Source organism: Rutidosis leptorrhynchoides, chromosome 11 (assembly GCF_046630445.1).
Source record: "Rutidosis leptorrhynchoides isolate AG116_Rl617_1_P2 chromosome 11, CSIRO_AGI_Rlap_v1, whole genome shotgun sequence".
Lineage (NCBI taxonomy): Eukaryota > Viridiplantae > Streptophyta > Magnoliopsida > Asterales > Asteraceae > Rutidosis > Rutidosis leptorrhynchoides.
The window spans coordinates 141,459,840-141,483,721 of NC_092343.1; the positions used below are offsets into that span (position 1 = coordinate 141,459,840).

The 23,882-nt window shown below is 31.7% G+C and overlaps 1 protein-coding gene and 2 long non-coding RNA genes across 3 annotated transcripts; all 3 read left to right on the forward strand.

The window, feature by feature from the left end:
* The first annotated feature begins 12,978 nt into the window (after positions 1–12,978).
* Positions 12,979–15,067, forward strand: LOC139876813 (uncharacterized). The gene is made up of 3 exons (XR_011768313.1): positions 12,979–13,135; positions 14,289–14,357; positions 14,999–15,067. It is a non-coding gene; the product is annotated as an uncharacterized lncRNA (long non-coding RNA).
* A 3,589-nt stretch (positions 15,068–18,656) lies between these two features.
* On the forward strand, positions 18,657–22,775 carry LOC139874937 (TMV resistance protein N-like). The gene is made up of 6 exons (XM_071862327.1): positions 18,657–19,263; positions 19,743–20,850; positions 20,958–21,260; positions 21,343–22,260; positions 22,382–22,528; positions 22,633–22,775. Exons 1-6 carry the CDS (start codon positions 18,734–18,736, stop codon positions 22,642–22,644), a joined length of 3,018 nt encoding a protein of 1,005 aa, XP_071718428.1. The 5' UTR covers positions 18,657–18,733; the 3' UTR covers positions 22,645–22,775.
* Positions 22,776–22,831: 56 nt separating this feature from the next.
* Positions 22,832–23,539, forward strand: LOC139876812 (uncharacterized). Its single transcript, XR_011768312.1, has 3 exons — positions 22,832–22,970; positions 23,087–23,145; positions 23,222–23,539. It is a non-coding gene; the product is annotated as an uncharacterized lncRNA (long non-coding RNA).
* Positions 23,540–23,882: the final 343 nt, after the last annotated feature.

The following is a 23,882-nucleotide window of genomic DNA, read 5'->3' on the forward strand; positions in this document are numbered from 1 at the left end:
ATAACTATTCTATTTTCTATACTATTACAAATACAATATAAATAGAAAGACGACATGCAAGTCGTTTAATAAATTATTACATTCATCCCGAATAAATAATAAACACGACATGCAAGCCGTTTAATAAATTATTATATTCATCCCGAATAAATAATAAATTAAATCATACAACCAAACATCCACACAAGGGTCTTATTGAGGCAAATACTACCGATTTCATACAATAATCACATACATACCAAATGGAGTACCAAATATCCATTTTCATGAAACATGTTTCGATAAGGATTGATTTAAACACTTAATGGCACACAAAATAATCAATCCTTGTTTACATAACTTATGTATGTATGTAAACCCACTTCATATTTGTAAGTATGATTTTCATGCCAAAACCATCCAAACAAACATATTAAGTGAATCAAAATATGTTGGAGATTTATTCACTTTTAACAAGGCATAAAGTCTAAAATTAACAATTTTAATTTTCTCATTTCATGTAAAACATGAATATAATTTTTGTACTTTATTTTCCTAAACATTGAATCTTTAATAGTCAACAACAAAGCTACTATTAAAATTTTCGGATTTTGGACAGATTCATACATCAACTTTAAATGGTCATATCTTACTCATTTCTAATCCGTTTTTGATGAATTTTTTTTTTTCAAATTTAATTTTTTTCAGCTAGCTTTCAAATGAAATTGGCTTCATACGAAAATATTGAGTTTAAAGCCTCGAAACAGTCCATCAAAGACAGACTGTTCAAGCTGGAAAAAAAAACTTTAAAAAAATTAGATTAACCATTTAATATTTTGCCAAAACCCAAGATTCAAATATTATTTAGGAAACATAAATACACAAATCATGATAATAGTTTTGCATGTTTGTTATGCATAATCATCTCCAAGAATCATGCACAACACACTCATCAAAACCGATTATCATAGAGTACATTAGTTTGCTAAAACTTGTACAAGATGGCTCGGATACTACTGTTGGAGTATGATACAAATTCAAAGCGAGCGGAAGCATTTTTAAAACTTTACAAAATCATACTCTTCCACGGATCATTGTACAAAACTTTGGCAAACAAAACAAATTAACGAAACCGAACAAGAGAAGATTAGAATACAACCTTTGTAGCCTTTTGAAGATCGAATTTGAAAACCCAAAGAAGAGTTCCTCTAAACGGTATACACCCAAAGTTCCAACCTTGCTTCGATCTATACCTTCTACCTAACGGATATTTTCTTCTTCGTTATTTCCACCAAAAACCGAACCCAATTATAGATTCCAAGTATTTTTGGTTACTTGAAAATAAGAAAGAAAAATAGCATTTTTGTATGTGTGTTTTTGTATCTTTTTCATAACTTTTCCAATACCAAGACTTGGTATTATATATTACATAATTGATACAATTAATACATCTAGTACAAATGTAATAAATAAAAATTTGGAAAGATTTGCAAAATCAAATCTTTATATAAAATAAGATTTACAAAATCAAATCATATTTTATAAATCAAATCAAATCTTTATATCTTATATAAAATATGATTTGCAAAATCTAATCAAATCTCTACATATTTAGATTTGTAAGTATATGTATACACATAAAAAAAACTTATTTAATTTATTAAACCATTAACTAATGATTAATAAATTAATTTCCGATTAGAAGGTATATCAAACAATTTTACGATTGGCCTTTGTGCGACCGAATAGGATAAATGGACTTTTATTATTTAATGTCATGGGCATATCTTCGGAATATATGTACCACGGTCAAACCACGGTCGAACCGTAGCCAACCCGAGAACATATCTCCAACACATAGTACCACATTAACGACCAAAACTATACAGAAAACTTGATGTTGGCTGCTCCTGCGATTATGTTTCCGTTTACGACTATTACCAAACATTACACATTTAACTATATAACAATTTAACAAACATAGGCTTTGTAATGTGGTACGTCATTCTTCTTGGCTGATCTCATTCTTTTTTCTTTCTTTTTTTTTGTTCTCTTTCCTGCTACGTTGTTATGATCTGATATAAAGAGTGTTACAACTGATACACTTTATTGTATCTCTTAAGCTGTCTAAACTTTACCTTCAGGTGGAAATAGGGCTCTTTAGGCTGTTGATTGGGACGCACCATGTGCTAAGACGGGGCCTATCAAGAAGGCCTTTAAATAAACTTTGGGAGGGCAACTTTTTTTTTTTAATTATTTGGTTTCTTAAGCAACTGTTTAGAACTTATGAAAACTTTGTTATGAGATAATAGTGTGGCTTTATGAGGCTGCAGATTTGATTTGATTTATTATCCTTGATATCTGATGTAGTTGATGAAAACTCGTTCTCGTTTTGTTCCTCAAACTTCAGTGTTTCCTTGCATTCTCAAAATCAATCAAAATCGGTGTTAAACCAAAATGAACATAGCAGCAAAAACAAAAGCAGAAAGAAACATCATTTCAAATCACTTGTTTCTTGTATGCAATATGAATGTGTGTGCGTTTCCTTTTTTTTAAGGCTATGCAATATGAACTTTGAGTAATGCCAATTTCCTAAATATTACACATTTACACTTTAATTAATATGAATGTATGAAGTTAACTGTATAAAATAATAATAGCATTATAAAAGAGCCCATTTATAATTAAGTTACTTAAGCTGTGTCAAAAAGAAGAAGAAAAAAGGTAATAAGTAACTTGTTTGTACCCACGATTGGGATTTGGTTGTCTTTGTACTCGGTAATATTCTACAGAAACAGAGGGATAATGCATATAATCATAAATATAAATATTGATATTACATTAAAATTATTCAAAAAATAGTATTTGAAGTATTATAGTTGAGTTACCTGGAATGGGCCAAATATTTCTCTTGTAACAAGATCATAATATTCAGGCTTCAGTATGACAAAATTACGCCGTTGGTACATGTAGTTTGTACACTTTTGCACCGTTACACCTAAACTTTTATTTGTGCACCATCATCAATGTTACTTCGTTCATCAACAATCAACATCTTTAATAAATACAGTACCAAAACGAAAATCAGAAAGGAGATCGATTTGATACCAAAACCAAAAGCTGATTTGATGATGATGAACTCATATTCAGTTGCAGCTAAACAAAATTGAAAGTATAATGTACCTGATATATTATAACCATGATTCTCCACAATTCTCATAAAAAGAACACCAATTACAATCTAATTTAGTGAAAAAGTACCAAACTTGCCTCCTAATGTTTGACATAGAAGGGAAATCAGAGTACTACTAATAAGATTTTAACAAGCAAATTCAAATTACATACATCTCTCTAAACAGGGCCATCATTAACCCTTCTTAATTACTAACCCAATAGTTTCTGAATTCAAACTTCAATAAACACCCTAGTTTAATTGTTACTATCATCACAACCATTAGTGCCGTTCATGGCATTTATGGTTACTAATGTGATGATTATGAGCATTATGACTTTGGTGATGATTGTTGCTCTTGTTATCCACAAATCTAGGGGTAGGATCACTATTCGCACACATAATTTAACCATCTGATTGCCCCTTTATATGACCTAAAATCAAAGACTTGTTGATCCCATTACGCATAGTCTCTCTATTTTTTGCACATGAACATCACCTTTTTGTTATTTCATCTATAAATTAATTGTACAATTAGAATTTCTATATTCCCATATAGCCATGATATCTTCAAAGTCAATAACGGATAAATAGTCAGTCCAAACAAACAAACAAAAGTTTGGTTCATCTTTAATGTCAACTCGCTACAATAACAATAAAACCCTAACAAATAGTCAGCCGGTCCACCACTATCCTCCACCGAAAGATAAGAAAGGAGATCGATTGATTTGGGGTTCCTGATCGATTTGGGGTTCCACCTCTGTTGTATCCACCGGCGGCCTTGAACATCGTTGCCTTTGTCGCCACCTCTATTTCACATTTAGCTTTGGATTTTAATATTTTTAGATTTGAATTAGGGTTTATGTCGATTTGGGGTTACTAATAGATTTGGGGTTCCACCTCTCTTGTATCCACCGGTGGCTTTGGATTTTAATATTTTTTAATATCGTACAGTATGGTGTTTTTAATAAGGAAACAAATAGTGGAAGGGACGAAAATACCCTCACATACGTTGCACATGTGAGCGGTTAACGGTTAACATTATACAGGCGTTAGCATGGGGTATTAATGGTGATAGTTAACCAAAACTCAGGTACCAATCACATAAAAATAAAAGTTTAAGTGTAATGGTGCAAAGTGTACAAACCACAAGTACCAACGGCGTAATTTTTTCTTTCAGTATTTGCCGGTCCATTTGTGTTATCTGACATCTTATAACCTCATCTGTATTTAGAGTTGTCATTGGAATTTTCAATCTTTAAACTTTTCATGATTTGATGTCTTTATGTGTAAATAAATATGTGCATAGATACATGTTTCAGTTTCTCAAGGAGACCAATTCTGGGTAATTTAATCTACTGCTCTGACATCTTATACCATATGAATTGAAAAAGCCCAATAGTATTACTTGTCATACTTTTATGGCCACGAGAGTATATATGCTTCATATGTGGCAAAAAAAATAGTTTATATATCATATCACATTCGTTATCTTTCTTAACATGATCATTATCTATTATTTTTTCAAAAAAAAAAAAAAACATGATCATTCATCTGATATTTGTTTATGATGCAGAATCGGGTCAAGCTGGGCTTGCGAAAACTGAGTTACAAAAATATATTGGATTTGTTGGGCCACCAAATTGTATCGGGCTTGTTGGACTGCATTTCGATAGAGTTAGGAAAGGATAGGAAACGTGACAAGGAAACGAGAAATTGGGAATACGTATGCAAGTAGTAGATGAGAATTGCACTAGGATTTGATTTTATTTTAATTCTATTATATTATTCATGTTTATCTAATAGTTTAAATTTAAATTTAAATTTCTAGTCTAATCTATTATTTTATCATGTTCTCCTATATTGAATCTTATGATTGAGTCTCTCAATCTCAGCTTGTTTAGTCATGCCTAGGCTCTGATACCACATAACGTAGTTTAAGGATCGTGGCTAAATAGAATGATAGATAATCGTTAAACCTTCACGGTTTAACTTGGAGAACCTTCCCAGTTCAAAATAATAAAAAAAACCTTCACGGTTTAATTTTATTAACTCACAAAATATAAAAAAACTAACTCCAAATCTATCGACCATTGTTCCTATATATAGGAGAACATGATAAAATAATAGATAAGACTAGAAATTTAAATTTAAACTTAAACTATTAAATAAACATGAATAATATAATAGAATTAAAATCAAATCAAATCCTAGTGCAATTCTCATATGCAACCTGCAGACGTATTCTTGATTTCTCGTTTCCTTGCCATGTTTGCTATCATTTCCTAACTCTATCGAAATGCAATCCAACAAGCCCAATACAATTTGGTGGCCCAACAAATCAAATTTATTTTTGTAACTCAATTTTCGCAAGCCCAGCTTGACCCGAACATGCATCAATTTAGTATTTACTTGAAAAGATTATAGTTTTGTCAATGTGACCTTAAGATGTATTTATTTGTACGGGTCCTGATGTTGTTACTCATGTGAAATTTTAACTGTAATAGAATCCTTGAAGAGTCACTGCTATCAGCTTTATACTTTGGGTGTATTTTGTGTATACTTCCTGTACTATATAACATGTTAATTCTTCAATGTTTTCATCATATTCAAACATGTTATCCATGTAATTGATGGTTTGTTACTTTATTGAATGCTATACAGTTCATGAATCATGTATGTTATGAGTATACGGTTATGCATTAATAGTCTTGGTAGTATGATATATCTGATAAGAATGTTATAATTTAAGTTTCTTTTTGATAAACCTTAGTATTTAATAAACAATTAATGTTTTTAATTATTTTGATACTAATTTTCAACAGATTTCTATCACCTTACCTTGTTTCATGCACTTTATGAATTTTTTTGTCTATCTAAAGTTAAACATGACAATTAAACCAGGTTTACTCTGTTTTTTATGTCAACACTTACAAAGGTTGCAACCAGAACACACTGATAAGTGTAGGAACGATCAAACGGTATTAATCGACCTAATCTTCAATATCGAGTGCGGAATAACTCGATATTGGGTTTAATATCAAAACGACTCAAAAAAAAAACTATGATCCAATGATTAAAAACAACTTTAATACGTAATAGATCAATAAACTAGAGTGCTAGACCTTTAAGGAATCGAAATCACGGCTAGGGAAGTGTTTAGGTTCGTAACCCTAACAATGAATCCGTAATACCTATTATATAAGGTCTACACGTGTAACCGTGCGGTTGCAGAATGCAACCGTGCGGTTGCACTTGTATTCGTACGCATGCATCATGCATCCGTGCGGTTACACGGACACTAAGTATATTAACTTTGAATGCATACAATCGATCGTAAACGCAATAGTAAACGTTAATAACCAACAACTGATTGTCCAAGTATTTACATAGTCTTAACAAACACAAATACGCTATAATGAACCCGGGACTTACATTAATGCACTAACAAACTCCCCCTAGGACCTAGTTCGTTATTTAAACATAATCAAACGTTCAATACAAACCAAACAGTTCAAACTTTTAAATCAGTTTATTACAACCATCATCAAAATATTAAAAACATTCAAGTCCAGAGTGATCACAAAATTTCAAAAAAATTAAAGATAAAACATTACGTGCACAAGTCATAAGCATAGCACGTCCGAACAGCACAGTTGAACAGCATAGTTGCACAAGTTTCTGATCCACCTCGGATCAAATATCCTTAACTGATTCAATTCAGCTCCAGACTCTAGAATGATCACTGCTTCCTCCGTTCAACCATCATAATACCACCACTTGAATTTCTTTCCAAAATTTTGTGGCATCTTGCGAACCGGAGCATATTTTATCATCCTCGCATGCTTGTATCTCACAATCTTTACCCTCTTACCAGTTTCATGATCAGTTCGATACGTTATCTTCGGAGACTGTGGAGCCAACACAGAACATCATTACTTAAACTCTTTCTTAATCTTGTACTGCATCCACTCACCCAACCATTAGTCTCACTATAAAGCAGAGGCAAACGGGCTGAAATGTCCCGTTCTTATTGATTAAAAACGTTCCATATTAATTGATTTCGTTGCGAGGTTTTGACCTCTATATGAGACGTTTTTCAAAGACTGCATTCATTTTTAAAACAAACCATAATCTTTATTTCATAAATAAAGGTTTAAAAAGCTTTATGTAGATTATCAAATAATGATAATCTAAAATATCCTGTTTACACACGACCATTACATAATGGTTTACAATACAAATATGTTACATCGAAATCAGTTTCTTGAATGCAGTTTTTACACAATATCATACAAACATGGACTCCAAATCTTGTCCTTATTTTAGTATGCAACAGCGGAAGCTCTTAGTATTCACCTGAGAATAAACATGCTTTAAACGTCAACAAAAATGTTGGTGAGTTATAGGTTTAACCTATATATATCAAATCGTAACAATAGACCACAAGATTTCATATTTCAATACACATCCCATACATAGAGATAAAAAATCATTCATATGTTGAACAACTGGTAACCGACATTAACAAGATGCATATATAAGAATATCTCTATCATTCCAGGACACCCTTTGGATATGATATAAATTTCGAAGTACTAAAGCATCCGGTACTTTGGATGGGGTTTGTTAGGGCCAATAGATCTATCTTTAGGATTCGCGTCAATTAGGGTGTCTGTTCCCTAATTCTTAGATTACCAGACTTAATAAAAAGGGGCATATTCGATTTCGATAATTCAACCATAGAATGTAGTTTCACGTACTTGTGTCTATTTTGTAAATCATTTATAAAACCTGCATGTATTCCCATCCCAAAAATATTAGATTTTAAAAGTGAGACTATAACTCACATTCACAGATTTTTACTTCGTCGGGAAGTAAGACTTGGCCACCGGTTGATTCACAAACCTATAACAATATATACATATATATCAAAGTATGTTCAAAATATATTTACAAAACTTTTAATACATTTTGATGTTTTAAGTTTATTAAGTCAGCTGTCCTCGTTAGTAACCTACAACTAGTTATCCACAGTTAGATGTACAGAAATAAATCGATAAATATTATCTTGAATCAATCCACGACCCAGTGTATACGTATCTCAGTATTGATCACAACTCAAACTATATATATATTTTGGAATCAACCTCAACCCTGTATAGCTAACTCCAACATTCACATATAGAGTGTCTATGGTTGTTCCGCAATATATATATAGATGGGTCGACATGATAGGTCAAAACATTGTATACGTGTCTATGGTATCTCAAGATTACATAATATACAATATAAGTTGATTAGGTTATGGTTGGAATAGATTTATTACTAACTTTCACGTAGGTAAAATGAGTAGTTTTTATCAATCTTGTTTTACTCGCCATTTCTTCGTTTCTAATCCGTTTTGAGTGATTCCAGTGGCCACGGTTTCGTATTGAACTTAACTTTATGAATATAAATTGAAAAAGTATAAGTTTATAGTCAGAAATACAAGTTACAAGTCGTTTTTGAAAGAGGTAGTCATTTCCGTCGAAAGAACGACATCTTGATGACCATTTTGAAAAACATACTTTCACTTTGAGTTTAACCATGATTTTTGGATATAGTTTCATGTTCATAATAAAAATCATTTTTCCAGAAGTATAGCTTTTAAATCAAAGTTCTTCTTAGCTTTTAAATATCCCAACCAAAACAGCCCCCGGTTTTACTACGACGGCGTATATCCAGTTTTATGGTGTTTATCGTGTTTTCGGGTTTTAAATAATTAAGTTAGCATATCATATAGATATAGAACATGTGTTTAGTTGATTTTAAAAACCTAGTTAGAAGGATTAACTTTATTTGCGAACAAGTTTAGAATTAACTAAACTATGTTCTAGTGATTACAAGTTTATAATGTTGAATAAGACAGCTTTTTATGTATGAATCGAATGATGTTATGAACATCATTACTACCTCAAGTTCCTTGGATAAACCTACTGGAAATGAAAAAAATGGATCTAGCTTCAAAGAATCCTTGGATGGCTTGAAAGTTCTTGAAGCAGAATCATGACACGAAAACAATTTCAAGTAAGATTTCCACTCGAAATAAGATTGTTATAATTATAGAAATTGAATTAAAGTTTGAATATGATTATTACCTTGTATTAGAAAGATAACCTACTATAATTAACAAAGGTTTCTTGATCTTGGATGATTACTTGGAATGGATTTAGAAAACTTGGAAGTAAACTTGCAATCTTGTAAGTATTCTTGATTTTATGAAACTAGAACTTTTGGAATTTATGAAGAACACTTAGATCTTGAAGATAGAACTTGAGAGAGATCAATTAGATGAAGAAAATTGAAGAATGAAAGTGTTTGTAGGTGTTTTTGGTCGTTGGTGTAAGGATTAGATATAAAGGATATGTAATTTTGTTTTCATGTAAATAAGTCATGAATGATTACTCATATTTTTGTAATTTTATGAGATATTTTTGCTAGTTGCCAAATGATGGTTCCCACATGTGTTAGGTGACTCACATGGGCTGCTAAGAGCTGATCATTGGAGTGTATATACCAATAGTACATACATCTAAAAGCTGTGTATTGTACGAGTACGAATACGGGTGCATACGAGTAGAATTGTTGATGAAACTGAACGAGGATGTAATTGTAAGCATTTTTGTTAAGTAGAAGTATTTTGATAAGTGTCTTGAAGTCTTTCAAAAATGTATGAATACATATTAAAACACTACATGTATATACATTTTAACTGAGTCGTTAAGTCATCGTTAGTCGTTACATGTAAGTGTTGTTTTGAAACCTTTAGGTTAACGATCTTGTTAAATGTTGTTAACCCAATGTTTATAATATCAAATGAGATTTTAAATTATTATATTATCATGATATTATGATGGACAAATATCTCTTAATATGATATATATACATTAAATGTCGTTACAACGATAATCGTTACATATATGTCTCGTTTCAAAATCATTAAGTTAGTAGTCATGTTTTTACATATGTAGTTCATTATTAATATACTTAATGATATGTTTACTTATCATAATATCATTTTAACTATATATATAACCATATATATGTCATCATATAGTTTTTACAAGTTTTAACGTTCGTGAATCACCGGTCAACTTGGGTGGTCAATTGTCTATATGAAACCTATTTCAATTAATCAAGTCTTAACAAGTTTGATTGCTTAATATGTTGGAAACACTTAATCATGTAAATAACAATTTCATTTAATATATATAAACATGGAAAAGTTCGGGTCACTACACGGGTCAGCTCCATCATTTCAAAGTACGGTAGTGTCTTGAAATCAGCATCATGTTTGAAGTAGTCAACACCGTTCTCCCTTCGAACACTGAAACAATTTTGAAAAACACCCAACTTAAGATCTTACCACCTGTTACCTTGCATGTTCTATCATAAAACAATTTATACTTAGGTTCAAGCTGCAGTTTGCGAAACCAGACTTAGTTGTATTCTTCTGATACTCTCTCCACTCTTAATTCTTTTGTTTATCAACATCATCAATACTTTCATCTGCATTGTTCACCCCGATGATTCACCTTCTTCTGCAGTTTTATTTTCATCAACCTTTCTTTTCAAAACCTCATCGCTTTGCTACTTAAACAAGTCGGCAAAGTCGGGTAAATCCTTCTCAACATCCTCATTCATCGAACTCTCGTCATCCGATGCATCATTAACGATTACCTCCTCAACACTGTCATCCTCTAAATGTCTATGTACACGGTGTTCCCGATGTGTTTGGAGCTCTCTCACATGCTATTAACTGTTCTACATCTATACCAATCACTATAACTTGATTGTCCAGAAAATATGTTAACCTATGAATATTAACATAAATATGTTTAGGGAAATGTACCTCCTGAATTTGACTTACATTTTCAGGACCATTAGAAGATGAATCAGAATCAGAAGACGCTTCGCTTTCAGAAGATACCATAATATCTTTCACATTTACCAACCTAACGGTATAATCTTCTTCATCGGCCTGATTTAAAGTTTAGAGTTTAAGGTTTAGGGTTTAGCGTTTTGGGACTAAACCCAAAACTCTAAACCGTTTATGTTAAAAATTAATCTAAACCCTAATTTCTAAACCTTAAATCCTAATTTTTAAACCCAAATTTCCGAACCATGATTTGTAAACCATAATTTCTAAACCCTTAAAAAAACTCTAATTAGAACATTACTCATGATGCATGTTATCATTTATTTCTTCGACCGTTTTCCACCCAAAATAATAGTAACATTTATCACAAAGTGTCTTTTTAAATGTTTATATTTTAATGTGATCTTAATGCTTGAAAACTTTTTTTCTAAAAAACTGAAAAAAAAATTATTTCTCGTAAAAAAGTGTTTCCCTCTTATTAAAACACTATATATATATATATATATATATATATGGGGAGGTTCAATACAGAACGAAAAATGCTACAGAACTAACAATGGCGCACATTAAAGAAGTCTTGTATTTGTGCACAAAAATACACTTGTGCACAATAGTGCACATTAAAAAAGTTTTGTATCAAACTTTTGGCTATATATATATATATATATATATATATATATATATATATATATATATATATATATATATATATATATATATATATATATATATATATATATATATATATATATATATATATTGTTATTTTTAAATTTTAAGACTTTTTGATTATTGTCTTACTATTTTAGGAATTTTAATTAATGTAATCATTTTATTAATTTTAATATAAGTGTATTTTATTGATTTACTTTGTTTTAGTAATTACAAAATAATAATTAAACTAATTAAATTAAATTATACTAAAAAAATAATAATAAAGAAATTAAAAATACCGATCCCTGGACAACTTCTATCGCTTTAAAGCAACGCTCGTGGGATGTCTACATGGAACAAAGCAACGCCCATTTTATCCGTAGTGGGGCGTTGGTTTAAGGCGTTTAGAGGGGATTGGTTGAAATCCAATACCAAAAGCAACATGCTTGGGATTTAATACATTGATTTTATATTATTTTGTAAATATTATTTTTATCTCTTTTAACTATTTTATTAATTATAATTTAATACATCATCACAATACTTTTAACTCACACCAAAAACTCACACCACCAATAATCTACACCAAAAACCGCCACATTTAGTCATCAAAAAAGTGTAAAAAACATCTCACACCACCGACCCACGTCTCTACCACTTCAAATGATCTAACACGTCACTTCATTACTTTACACTTTACGTACACGTTCAACCACCTACCCCACCCCAACACTTCTAAAATTTCCGTCACCATTGCAATAGGCCTAATGATCAATATCAATTATTTATTCTTTTTTGGCGTGCTACATAACTAAATTCTTGGTTGTTGATTGATTTAAGATAAGGATGAAGTCATCTGTTGATGTATGAATTCTCAGTTTTTTCACTCAACTAAATTTTTGGTTGATGATTTACAGTTTCAGTTTTCTTCATTGTTTTTTGTTGTTTTGACTTTGTTAAAGATGAATGATAAGAATTTTTTAAGTTGAAGGTAAGATGAATTACGCTAGTTTAAGTTACTGCACACCATCTGATCGCTAAAATGCCACAAAGAATTTCTAGAACGAATTTGGTAGTTATTTCATACTGTAAGATTTTCCAAGTTTTCGATAATAAATTTCATCATCAACATACTTACTATGATATCCCGATTCATCTCTCACGAGGTTAACCAACAAACCTTAAATTCCGTTGCGACTAATCAATCAAACATTTGGACAAACCAGTCTATGCAACTCAAGGATAATACATGCTTTAATATATCTAAAAATACTTTATAAATTAATAAAAATAATAGTTTAAGATCGAACGTGACACATTGCAGTTTTGTGTTCTCTCATGGAATCTCTGGGAAAATCAAGTTGGGCTACTAAGGGATAACAGAGACATGCTCGGCTAAAATGTGCGAGGTACGTATATTCGTTATTTATTTAAGGAACCTTATATTCTAGTATACATTTGCATTTCATATTTCTTATATGTAGCATATCTTTTGATTTAAGCCCTCATTTGCTATGTATTTAATATTAATATTTAATATTTAATATATTTAAAGTTCCCAACAATTTGAGGTTTGATATGTGCGTTTCGATTCATGCTGATGTTCGAGCTATGAACCACATATAGGGGTACTGTTGGACAAAGTCCAAGTTTTTGACTAACATTTATGTTAACAAATTGAAGTTTGCATGGGTAATCTATTACTACCTAAATATTGACACCCTGTGTCATAAATTAGCTACATTAAATTTTATTTCAATTATCTATTATTACCTATATAATAATAATCTATAAAAAAATACATATAAATTCAGTTTAAAAAAAAAAAAACTTCATAAATAAATAATCTTAAAAGTGACCCCAAGAGTCATAACTCATAAATAAGCTTATTTAATCATGTTAGTGTATTAAATAGAATTCCTATTAAATTAGATTAAATACAATTTTTAAATTAAATTAAATAATTGTAACAAAATAATATATATATATATATATATATATATATATATATATATATATATATATATATATATATATATATATATATATAATGAATATAAGATTTAATATTAATTTTATGAACCGGATTAAATCAATATTAGTAACTTACATATAATATATATTTATTATTTATTTAATATCAATTAAATGATAAATAAAGAATTAAATAGTAGTAAAATAAATAATAAATATATGGTAAACCAAAAATGAACAATAAATATACGAACCTTTCATCTTCTTACTAAATTAACTTACTTTTTACTAGCCTATAAATATGTATGTCATCTTCACTTTTCAATAGGAATCATACAATGGGAAGATCACATCATATTATTAATAAAAGATGGATATTCAAGATATGTATAATGAGGTAAATATATGTAATATATATTCAAATATGTATATGTATATGTATATATATACGTAGATAAATGTACATATATAACATTGATTTAATTATGAAGTATATATTTTCGGAATATATATATATATATATATATATATATATATATATATATATATATATATATATGTTTTGTATCCTACATCTCCACTTTTCAGTAGCAATCATACAATCAGAAGATCACGCCATATTACTAAAAGATGAATATTCAAGTTATGTATCATGAGGTAAATATGTGTGATCTATATTTTCTTTTATGATTTAAAATATTATTTAATATATATATATATATATATATATATATATATATATATATATATATATATATATATATATATATATGTGTGTGTGTGTGTGTGTGTGTGTATGTGTGTGTGTGTATTCGAACATGTATATATGTGTGTGTGTGTGTATATATATATATATATATATATATATTAATTATAACTTTTGAGTTTCTCATTAAATTGTTATCATTCATCACTTATATCATTTTATATGTTTATATGAATAAAACATCACTTTATATTTAAATATACGGATCATCAAAAGTCTCTCATTGATTATTTTAATAATATATGTAGTATGTAAATTATTTACGATTTAAAATATTATCTAATATATATATATATATATATATACATATATATATATATATATATATACATATATATATATATATATATATATATATATATATATATATACATACATATATATATATATATATATATATATATATATATATATATATATATATATATATATGTGTGTGTGTGTGTGTGTGTGTGTGTGTATAATATTGATATATAATTATATATACATATATATATAATTAAATATAATGCGTGTTTGTTTGTTTTTGTAGCTACTGAAGAAACACTGAATTAAAAAAAAAATGTCAAATGTAGACTTGCCAAGAAGACACGTGGTTAGCTCTATGTTGGATGAATTTGTTCAAAGATTCTTTTTTTTAATGTTTATAATGTGATTATTATATTGTATAATTGTATTTACATATTTAAGTTAATTTAAATTTCTTATATAAATTTTCTTACAATTCTATCCTTTTAATTATTAAATAGTATAGTATAAAAATATATATGTTAAAAAAGTTCAAATCAATTACCAGGATCCTTAACCCAATACCCTAAACAAATCTATATATTCATTCGCTTTTTGGAGATTCGTAGAAGATTAGCATACATTTTGTCTACGTCGGCACTTAGTTACCTATTTTGATGTTCGTGGAAGTTTTTGCTTATTTATTACGATTATTATGGACTGTTTTTTTGTTTTTGTTTTTTTTGTAAAGCATTATTATGGACTGTTAAGAACTCTTTGTTTCATATGGTCGTTATTATATATGTCCTCCCAATAAGAACTATTACGTACGAGACAACCACATACTTTACTTTAAAATAAAAAATGCAAAGCGTAAAAATATCCGTGCAACGCACGGGCAATGCTTCTAGTATTTAATAATATTTGTAGTCTAACTTTGTTGAAGAAATTGTTGTCAAAGCTACAAGGTAGGCTAAAAGGCATCCTGTACATGGCATGCATGTGTAGTGTGAAGTCATAAAAGGAAGCTAGGTGCTTTTCACATGTCAAGTGGTGTAGCATGTACGCATATATTTTCAAGTATAAATATGTACTCATGCATAAGGTGAAATCCATCCAAGAAAGGATCAAGTGATCCAGAGGGATCAAATCCAGGGAGGATCAAAGTATCACAAAAGAAAAACACAGTTGATCAATAATATCAATGGAGAGTGTGTATTTGTGAGGTTGAGAGTTTTATTCTTGTAAGGAGTGTAAAAGAGTGTACGAGAAACTTAGATTTTATACTAAAATCTAAGGGGTTTGGGTTTGGGTTTAACTCATAGTGTACTTTTTCTTGTACCGGATTCTTTTATATTATAAGAATAAAGGAGACTCTTGGGGTGGACGTAGGCAGGGTTTTGCCGAACCACGTTAAATCGTCGTGTTATCAGTTACTTTATTTGCTTTCTATTATTTCTCGCAAGTTTGTCTCAAAAAAAATTATATTCTCGCCTCCGCTGGTGTAGGTGCGCTAGGTAAATTGTCATAACAAGTGGTATCAGAGCATCCAGGTGTTTCGGATAGTTTTTTGTTTGGAGATGGCGGAAAATAGCGATATGCAATTTAAGGTGGAGCTATTTCATATGGCAGATGATGATTGGTATATTATTGAACACATGGATGTGTTTAATGGTCTGGTTAATCAACTTGAATTAGTTGAGGTTTATATGGAGGAAGAAGATAAGACCCTTATTCTTCTTGCCTCTCTTCCCAGTTCCCGGGAAAAGAGACGAAGATTCGATGACCGTTTTTAGCATGGGTTTGCTATGGTTGGTCATGGAAGGGGAAGGTTTGCCGAGAAGAGATCTAGTGATAACAGTAGGTCTAGATCACGAGACGGCGTGAAGGGTATCCAGTGCTTCAAATGTCATGAGTGGGGTAACTAAGTAAGGACTATCCACTCTGGAAGAATGGTGAAGATAAATCTGGGGGTTCGTCGGCTGTAGTTGCGGTTAATGTACCGGTTAATTTGGGAGATGTTCTCACAATCTCCAAAAAGTTCTACTTCTGCTCAAGATGAATGGATTTTAGATTCTGGTTGTACGATGCATGTGTGTACTAAGAAAGTTTATTTTGATAAACTAATATTAGAGAAGGCGGGGGTGCTGACTTTAGATGATGGTTGAACATGTGATATTGAGGGTGTTTGCATGGTGAAAATAAAATTGTTTCACGGAGTTGCTTACGCTCTTGGTGGTGTGGTGTACACACCAAGGATGTGCAAGAATCTAATTTCCTTATGCGTGGTGGATTCTCAAGGATACGGCTATTCAGCCGTAGGTAGAGTTATGAAAATCACACGTGGCGTGAAGGTCCTGATGAAGCGAGAGAAGTATGAGGGTTTATATCGTCTGGTGGTGAGTACAAAATGTACTCGTGTCTCGAAGGTTTTGAAGCTTGTACGCGGGAAACAGGTCGGGAATATGTTGGGACATGTTTGACCAAGGTAGACGATGGTGAGAAGGAAAATCCTACTGTGGTGGAAGAGGTGATTCGAGACTGCTCTCCGGTGTCAACTAGGTAAGATGACAGGGTTAGCTGCACATGATTATTGGTCGTTTTATTTGAATCAAGGTTCAGGACCGAGGTGATTCAAGGTGTGTACAGCGGGGATAACGGAGGCCAATAGTGAAAATACTTGGTGTTAGTATTTTCGGTGACGAAGAAGATAAATGTTCGTCAAGGTGGAGATTGTTGGACAAAGTCCAAGTTTTTGACTAACATTTATGTTAACAAATTGAAGTTTGCATGGGTAATATTTAATAATATTTGTAGCCTAACTTTGTTGAAGAAATTGTTGTCAAAGCTACAAGGTAGGCTAAAAGGCATCGTGTACATGGCATGCATGTGTAGTGTGAAGTCATAAAAGGAAGCTAGGTGCTTTTCACATGTCAAGTGGTGTAGCATGTACGCATATATTTTCAAGTATAAATATGTACTCATGCATAAGGTGAAATCCATCCAAAAAAGGATCAAGTGATCCAGAGGGATCAAATCCAGGGAGGATCAAAAGAAAAACAAAAGAAAAACACAGTTGATCAATAATATCAATGGAGAGTGTGTATTTGTGAGGTTGAGAGTTTTATTCTTGTAAGGAGTGTAAAAGAGTGTACGAGAAACTTAGATTTTATACTAAAATCTAAGGGGCTTGGGTTTGGATTTAACTCATAGTGTACTTTTTCTTGTACCGGATTCTTTTATATTATAAGAATAAAGGAGACTCTTGGGGTGGACGTAGGCAGAGTTTTGCCGAACCACGTTAAATCGTCGTGTTATCAGTTACTTTATTTGCTTTCTATTATTTCTCGCAAGTTTGTCTAAAAAAAAATTATATCCTCGCTTCCGCTGGTGTAGGTGCGCTAGGTAAATTGTCATAACAGGTACCATAGGGACGTCATTGCAGTACCAATCACTCCCTTTTTATATGTGTGCTCCAAGAGAACTCTGCTCATTTTTTACTATGAATTATTTGGAATGATATATTAACTTTATAGGATACATTTGAATTTGCATGTCCCAATGTATATATATTTGTGTAAGATATGTATAAGTTGTAGGTACATACATTGGGTACCTTCTCATTATTCGTTTGGATATTCAGTTCCTTTAGTGCCTCCTTTAAAATCATTTGTTTTGTTCTTATCTGATTTGTTTGACTGCATCTCTATTATTTTTATCTAATCAGATTCGTTGGTTAGTAATCAACTTCATGTAACGTTCTTTTATAGTATTTTTCTTTGTATTTGGTAAGACAAAAAATATAATCTACTTATATTGCAATTATCGAGTATTGTTTATAAGCCTGGTGGGACCCATTTATAGTTTACTTGTTGCATTATTGTTTTTGTAAGTTTCTTGACAAGTTCTATATGAAAAGTAGTTGTTGACTTGCTCTTGGTTCATTGATATTTGGAAAGAAAAGATAGATCTGATACAAAACCATATGCTAGTTGCAGCTCATTTCTCAAATCACTCATAACTATCTAAATTCACTAAGATGGTTATTCTTACAGATGTTTCAGAACAATCTTCATCAAGTAATAATCATGATGAGAAGTATGACGTATTTCTGAGTTTTCGAGGTATTGATACTCGTCTTAGCTTCACCAGTCACCTCCACCAAGCCCTTGAAGGTGATAATCTCAAAACCTTTTTGGACAATGAAGAGATTCCAATCGGGTTTTATTTGAAACCCGAATTGGAGAGTGCAATTAAATCATCAAGGGCTTCTATTATCGTGTTGTCTAAGAATTATGCTTCTTCTACATGGTGCCTTGATGAACTTGTATTGATTCTTGACCGACATAAGAACTTCAAACAAATAGTTATCCCCATCTTCTATCATGTCGAACCCACTGACGTCAGGAAGCAACAAAACAGCTTCGGAGAGGCAATGGCAGAACATAAACAGAAGATGGAAGCAGAAACAGATGTGGAGAAAAAAATGAAATTAGCAGAGAAGATAGAAATATGGAAGGAAGCACTTACAAAAGTTTCTAATTTAACTGGCTTGGATGTAAAGGGCAGGTAAACTACTTTTTTTTTTTTCCATTTTTTTGAATACAATTGATGAGGTTGACAATCCTGATCAACTTTGTGTGCTGGATAATCAGGATTTTTAGTTTACTATATACTGTATAAATAGTACAATTTTTTTTTTTTATATACAGTCCAAGTTTGTAAGATCTTATTTGAGTAATTGAAATATCCAAATTCAGTATGATGGATGTTGGATGTTCGATGCATCCAATGAACTTACCACCGAATGACCGAATTTAAATACACTATATGAAAATTAACCACTGATTCATTACTACTACCATTTAATATCCTGCTAAATGTATACGATCTCATCAAAGGTTGTTTTGTATGAGTTATGTTTTAATTTTCTTAGATCGGTTATATTTGTATGGTGGTTGTTGTTCTTGGTTTAGTAATAAAGTTTTTTTTTCGCCAAAATAAAAAAATAAATAATCCAAGGTTCTCTATGCAAAATTAATTTTCAGGCTGGAGACTGAGTTCATCAAAGAAATTGTTAAAGAACTTTCCAAAAGAATACGTGTACCCGTAAGGACTAGTTTACCACTACTTATTGGAAAGGAAGATGCAATTGAATACGTCAGTTCATGGTTGAAAGATGGATCATCACATACAGTCGACATTCTTAGTATATATGGTATGGGTGGGATTGGAAAGTCAACCTTAGCCAAATATATATATGACTCATATTGTCGCGAGTTCGATACAAGCAGCATCGTTGAAGATATTAGTAGGAAGTGTGCTGGGAAAATTGATAAATTGCTTGATTTAAAAAATCAACTTTGTAATGATATTTCAAAAGCAAGTTCAATGCAAGTTCATGATGTTTCTGTAGCCTCTAATAAAGTGTTGATAGTTCTTGACGATATTGATAGTATAGAGCAGTTGGACGCTTTACTGGGAAACAAGGGTTTTAATCAAGGAAGCAAAATCATTATAACGACCAGGAACATGTCGTTGACAGAGAGGTGTGAACTATGCAAAGCGAAAGCTGAATACAGACATAAAAAGTACCCACTTGAACACTTATGTAACGACGCATCACTAAAGCTTTTGTGTCATCATGCGTTCAATTGTGAAGAGCTTAAAGATGGCTATAAAGTGGTTTCAGAGGATATTTTGAAGTATTGTCAAGGACATCCATTGGCTCTCAAAGTTTTGGGCAGTAATCTATATAATCGAGATCTTTCTTATTGGGAAAGCTGCATAAAAGAACTAAAAAAAGGACCCGAGGGACATGTTTCCCGTGTAAATAATATCTTGAAAATGAGCTTTGAATCTTTGGAGTCCAAAAATGACAAGGAATTGTTTAAGTATATTGCATGCCTTTTTGTTGGGATGGATAGAGGTTTTGCAGAAACCGTGCTACATGAATGTAATTTAAACACTAGCACTGGGATCGAACATCTCATCGACAGATGTCTTCTTCGTATTGTAAGGAATGGCGAGTTTCATATGCATTCATTAATTCAAGAGATGGGAAAATATGTTGTAGATCTTGAATCTGAGAATCCATGGGAGCGTAGTTTTTTATGGGGTAATGAGGACTCAATCGACGTGTTGAAAAAAAAGACTGTATGTGAACAAACTGTCTTGTCAATTAGTAAAAATACTTATAGTTTTATTTATATACTATTTTCTTATAATTCTTAATATTTGCTGCATTTTTTTTTTCTTATTAGGGTACTAGAAATATTAAAGGTCTCTGCATTGGCCCGCTTGGATCATTACTTGAGCTGGAAACAGATGCATTTTGTAACATGGATAATCTGAAGATACTAATACTCACACATGTTATCCTCAAAGGCTCTTATGAGAACTTTCCAACAGATTTAATAGAGTTGTGCTTGTATTTTTCCCCTTTAGAGTCTATGCCTTCTGAATTACCAATGAAGAAGCTAGTTCACCTCTCATTGCGTTATAGCAATATCAAATCTTTTGATGTCTCTTCTAATAACATGCTACGACCTGGAGACAAGCAAAAGGTAGATTGATCGATCCACTTCAATTTTAATTGTTCTTAGATAGATGCTGAGTCGTATACTGATAATTACACCATTTGAACAGGTGAGTGAATCGTACTCAAAAGATAACAGGTTGCTTGGATCTTTGAAGATTCTTGATCTGGGCCACTGTTTTCAGCTTCATACTCTTGGTGGTTTTTGTGAATTCCCTGCACTCGAGATGTTAATTCTTGAAAAATGCACGAGTTTGGTTGAGGTTTGTGAAACAATTGAGCAATGTCATCAACTTTCTTTTGTCGATCTCCGTGACTGCAACAAGTGTAGAAAGCTTCTAACAAATATCGACATCTTCAAAAATGTCAAAACACTATACCTGGATGGGTGTAATACGAGTGAGATTCCATTTAAGACATTGAAGAAGGTCAATGATAGCTTAATTGACCTGAAGTTACAACGGCCATCTTCCTCTGGCACTGTCGAGGCTATTTCGAGGGATTTCGGTTTCAGCGAGTTGCATTTTTCAAGCTCATTAGTAATTTTGGCGCTTTCAAATAATAATTTGTCATGCGAAGACTTTCCCATCAACTGGAGTTGCCTATCCCTGTTGAAGGATTTAATCTTGAACGGTAATCCAATAGTTTCGATGCCCAATTGTGTGAGAACCCTTCCAAACCTAGAGAGACTTGATATGAGTAAGTGTGATATGCTGACATCAATCGAACATCCTCCATGTACCTTAAGATTGTTGGCGTACAGTCATTCCAACAGTAACACTAATCTGCTACGGAAAATGTCATTTCATCCAGAAATGTGTCAACTGAAGTTAAATATGAATTTGCGTCCACTAGCTTCTTCATCCATTGAAATCGATGGTGTGGTCAAAATCCAACCTATGGCAGGTGTCGAGGAAGCTGTATTACGTAATTTGGGGTGGACTAATTTAGAGTTCACTAAAACAAGACACATTGAAACTTATAATAGATATAGATATATTGCGGAATCAGAGGGATCTCAAACCCAGGTTTATCATTGTTATATAACAATAAAAATAGTATATATCTTATTATGTGAAATGTGAATCAATGTGATGTATGTATGCTTTGTAATTGATTAAGCTGGTTTAATTGAATTTTAACTGGCAGATGTATTATGAATTTGGAATATTCAGCACAATTTATGGTGGGGAGCAGATGCCAAATTGGATTACTGATGTAACAAACGGGGAACCAATATCATTCACCTTCCCTTCATCTCCTAAAAAACTCAGGGGATTGAATTTTTGCTGTGTGGTAATGCATCAATCTTCATGTGCTAAAGTATCCAACCAAATCAGACTAAACTTGCCAATTATTTCAATTTTTAATATAACCAAAAACACCAATTGGGGATACAGGCATTGTATTGAAGAAGTCAACGTAGGTGGGGAGTGTGTAACATATATAAGCCATTGCATGTTTACAGTGAAGGACATGGAACCTGGTGACCATGTCACTATTACCACGTTGTTCTTAAAAGAGGTACTTGATGAACATGTTATAAGGGAGTGTGGGGTTAGTTTTGTGTATGATGATGGAAGTATTGAAGATGAAGAAGGAGATGGGTTGGGTTAATACAAATCATGGAATCATATAATTGGTGGTGATCTCTCCCCTTTTCGATCAACTACTGGAGAGTACCTTCTGTGCCATCGGTATTTTGGGCGATCTTCACGTAATCCCTTCGTAGTTAAAGGTAGATCTTAATTTTCATCTCAACACTTGGTGAAAAAGTAGGTGATTCGTATCAGTTATTTGACTTGTATCCCGATACAACTTAACTATTAACCATTTATGATCGCTTTTTATCAGAACCATTTTTTAGAGCTTTCTCACAAAAGAAGTCCAACACGCCAGTTAGAGAAATAGAGGTACACTTTACAAACACTAAAACACTTCTAAAATTAATAACATGAATTAATAATCAATCCTTTTTTTCTCTTGTAGGATGTTACTGATACAGCTCAAGGTAGAGTCAACTCTAAAGTCAACTGTGGAGTCAACAATGAAAGACCTAAATGATTGAAGATACAACCAAAGTGGACTAGTGACTATCAATTAACAAAGAAGAAAAAGAAAGCTGTGGAAAGTAGTTGAAGTAGTTGGATTCTGTTATTCAAGATAGTTTGGTTGTTTGTAGTTAATGGCTAAGATTATCTGAAGTCAAATGTATAAATACAAGTTGTAACTGTTGTATTGATCATCAGATTTCAGTAATAAAATTCTCAATTCTATTTCTTTCTTCTTCAATTCTTAAGGAGATTTGTCTATCTCGAATAAGACATATCAGTTACCAAAGAACCTCGTAATGTATTCAGGGAAACAACAAAACCAATATAGTCTTGGGCTTATGAAGAAATTTGAAGAAAAGTAAAATGCAATGGCAATTGTAATTGGATTATCTAATTGTTGTGAATGTATAGTTACGTGAATGCATGTACTACCTCCGTCCCACCACAAGTGTTCACTTATTTTTTGCACAAAGTTTTAGGAAATCCCACTAACTTCATTCTCCACCAATCAGAAATCTTCTCTCTCCAGAATAACCTCTTCTCATTGGTTGAAATACAAAGTGGACACTTGAAATGGGACATCCCAAAATAGAAAT

Bases quoted from the DNA above. Each gene is read 5' to 3' on its own strand.
- LOC139874937 (XM_071862327.1), top strand. From the start codon at position 18,734: ATGGTTATTCTTACAGATGTTTCAGAACAATCTTCATCAAGTAATAAT. The intron at 19,264-19,742 runs GTAAACTACTTT...ATTAATTTTCAG, and splicing joins GGCTTGGATGTAAAGGGCAG to GCTGGAGACTGAGTTCATCA. The intron at 21,261-21,342 runs GTAGATTGATCG...CCATTTGAACAG, and splicing joins GACCTGGAGACAAGCAAAAG to GTGAGTGAATCGTACTCAAA.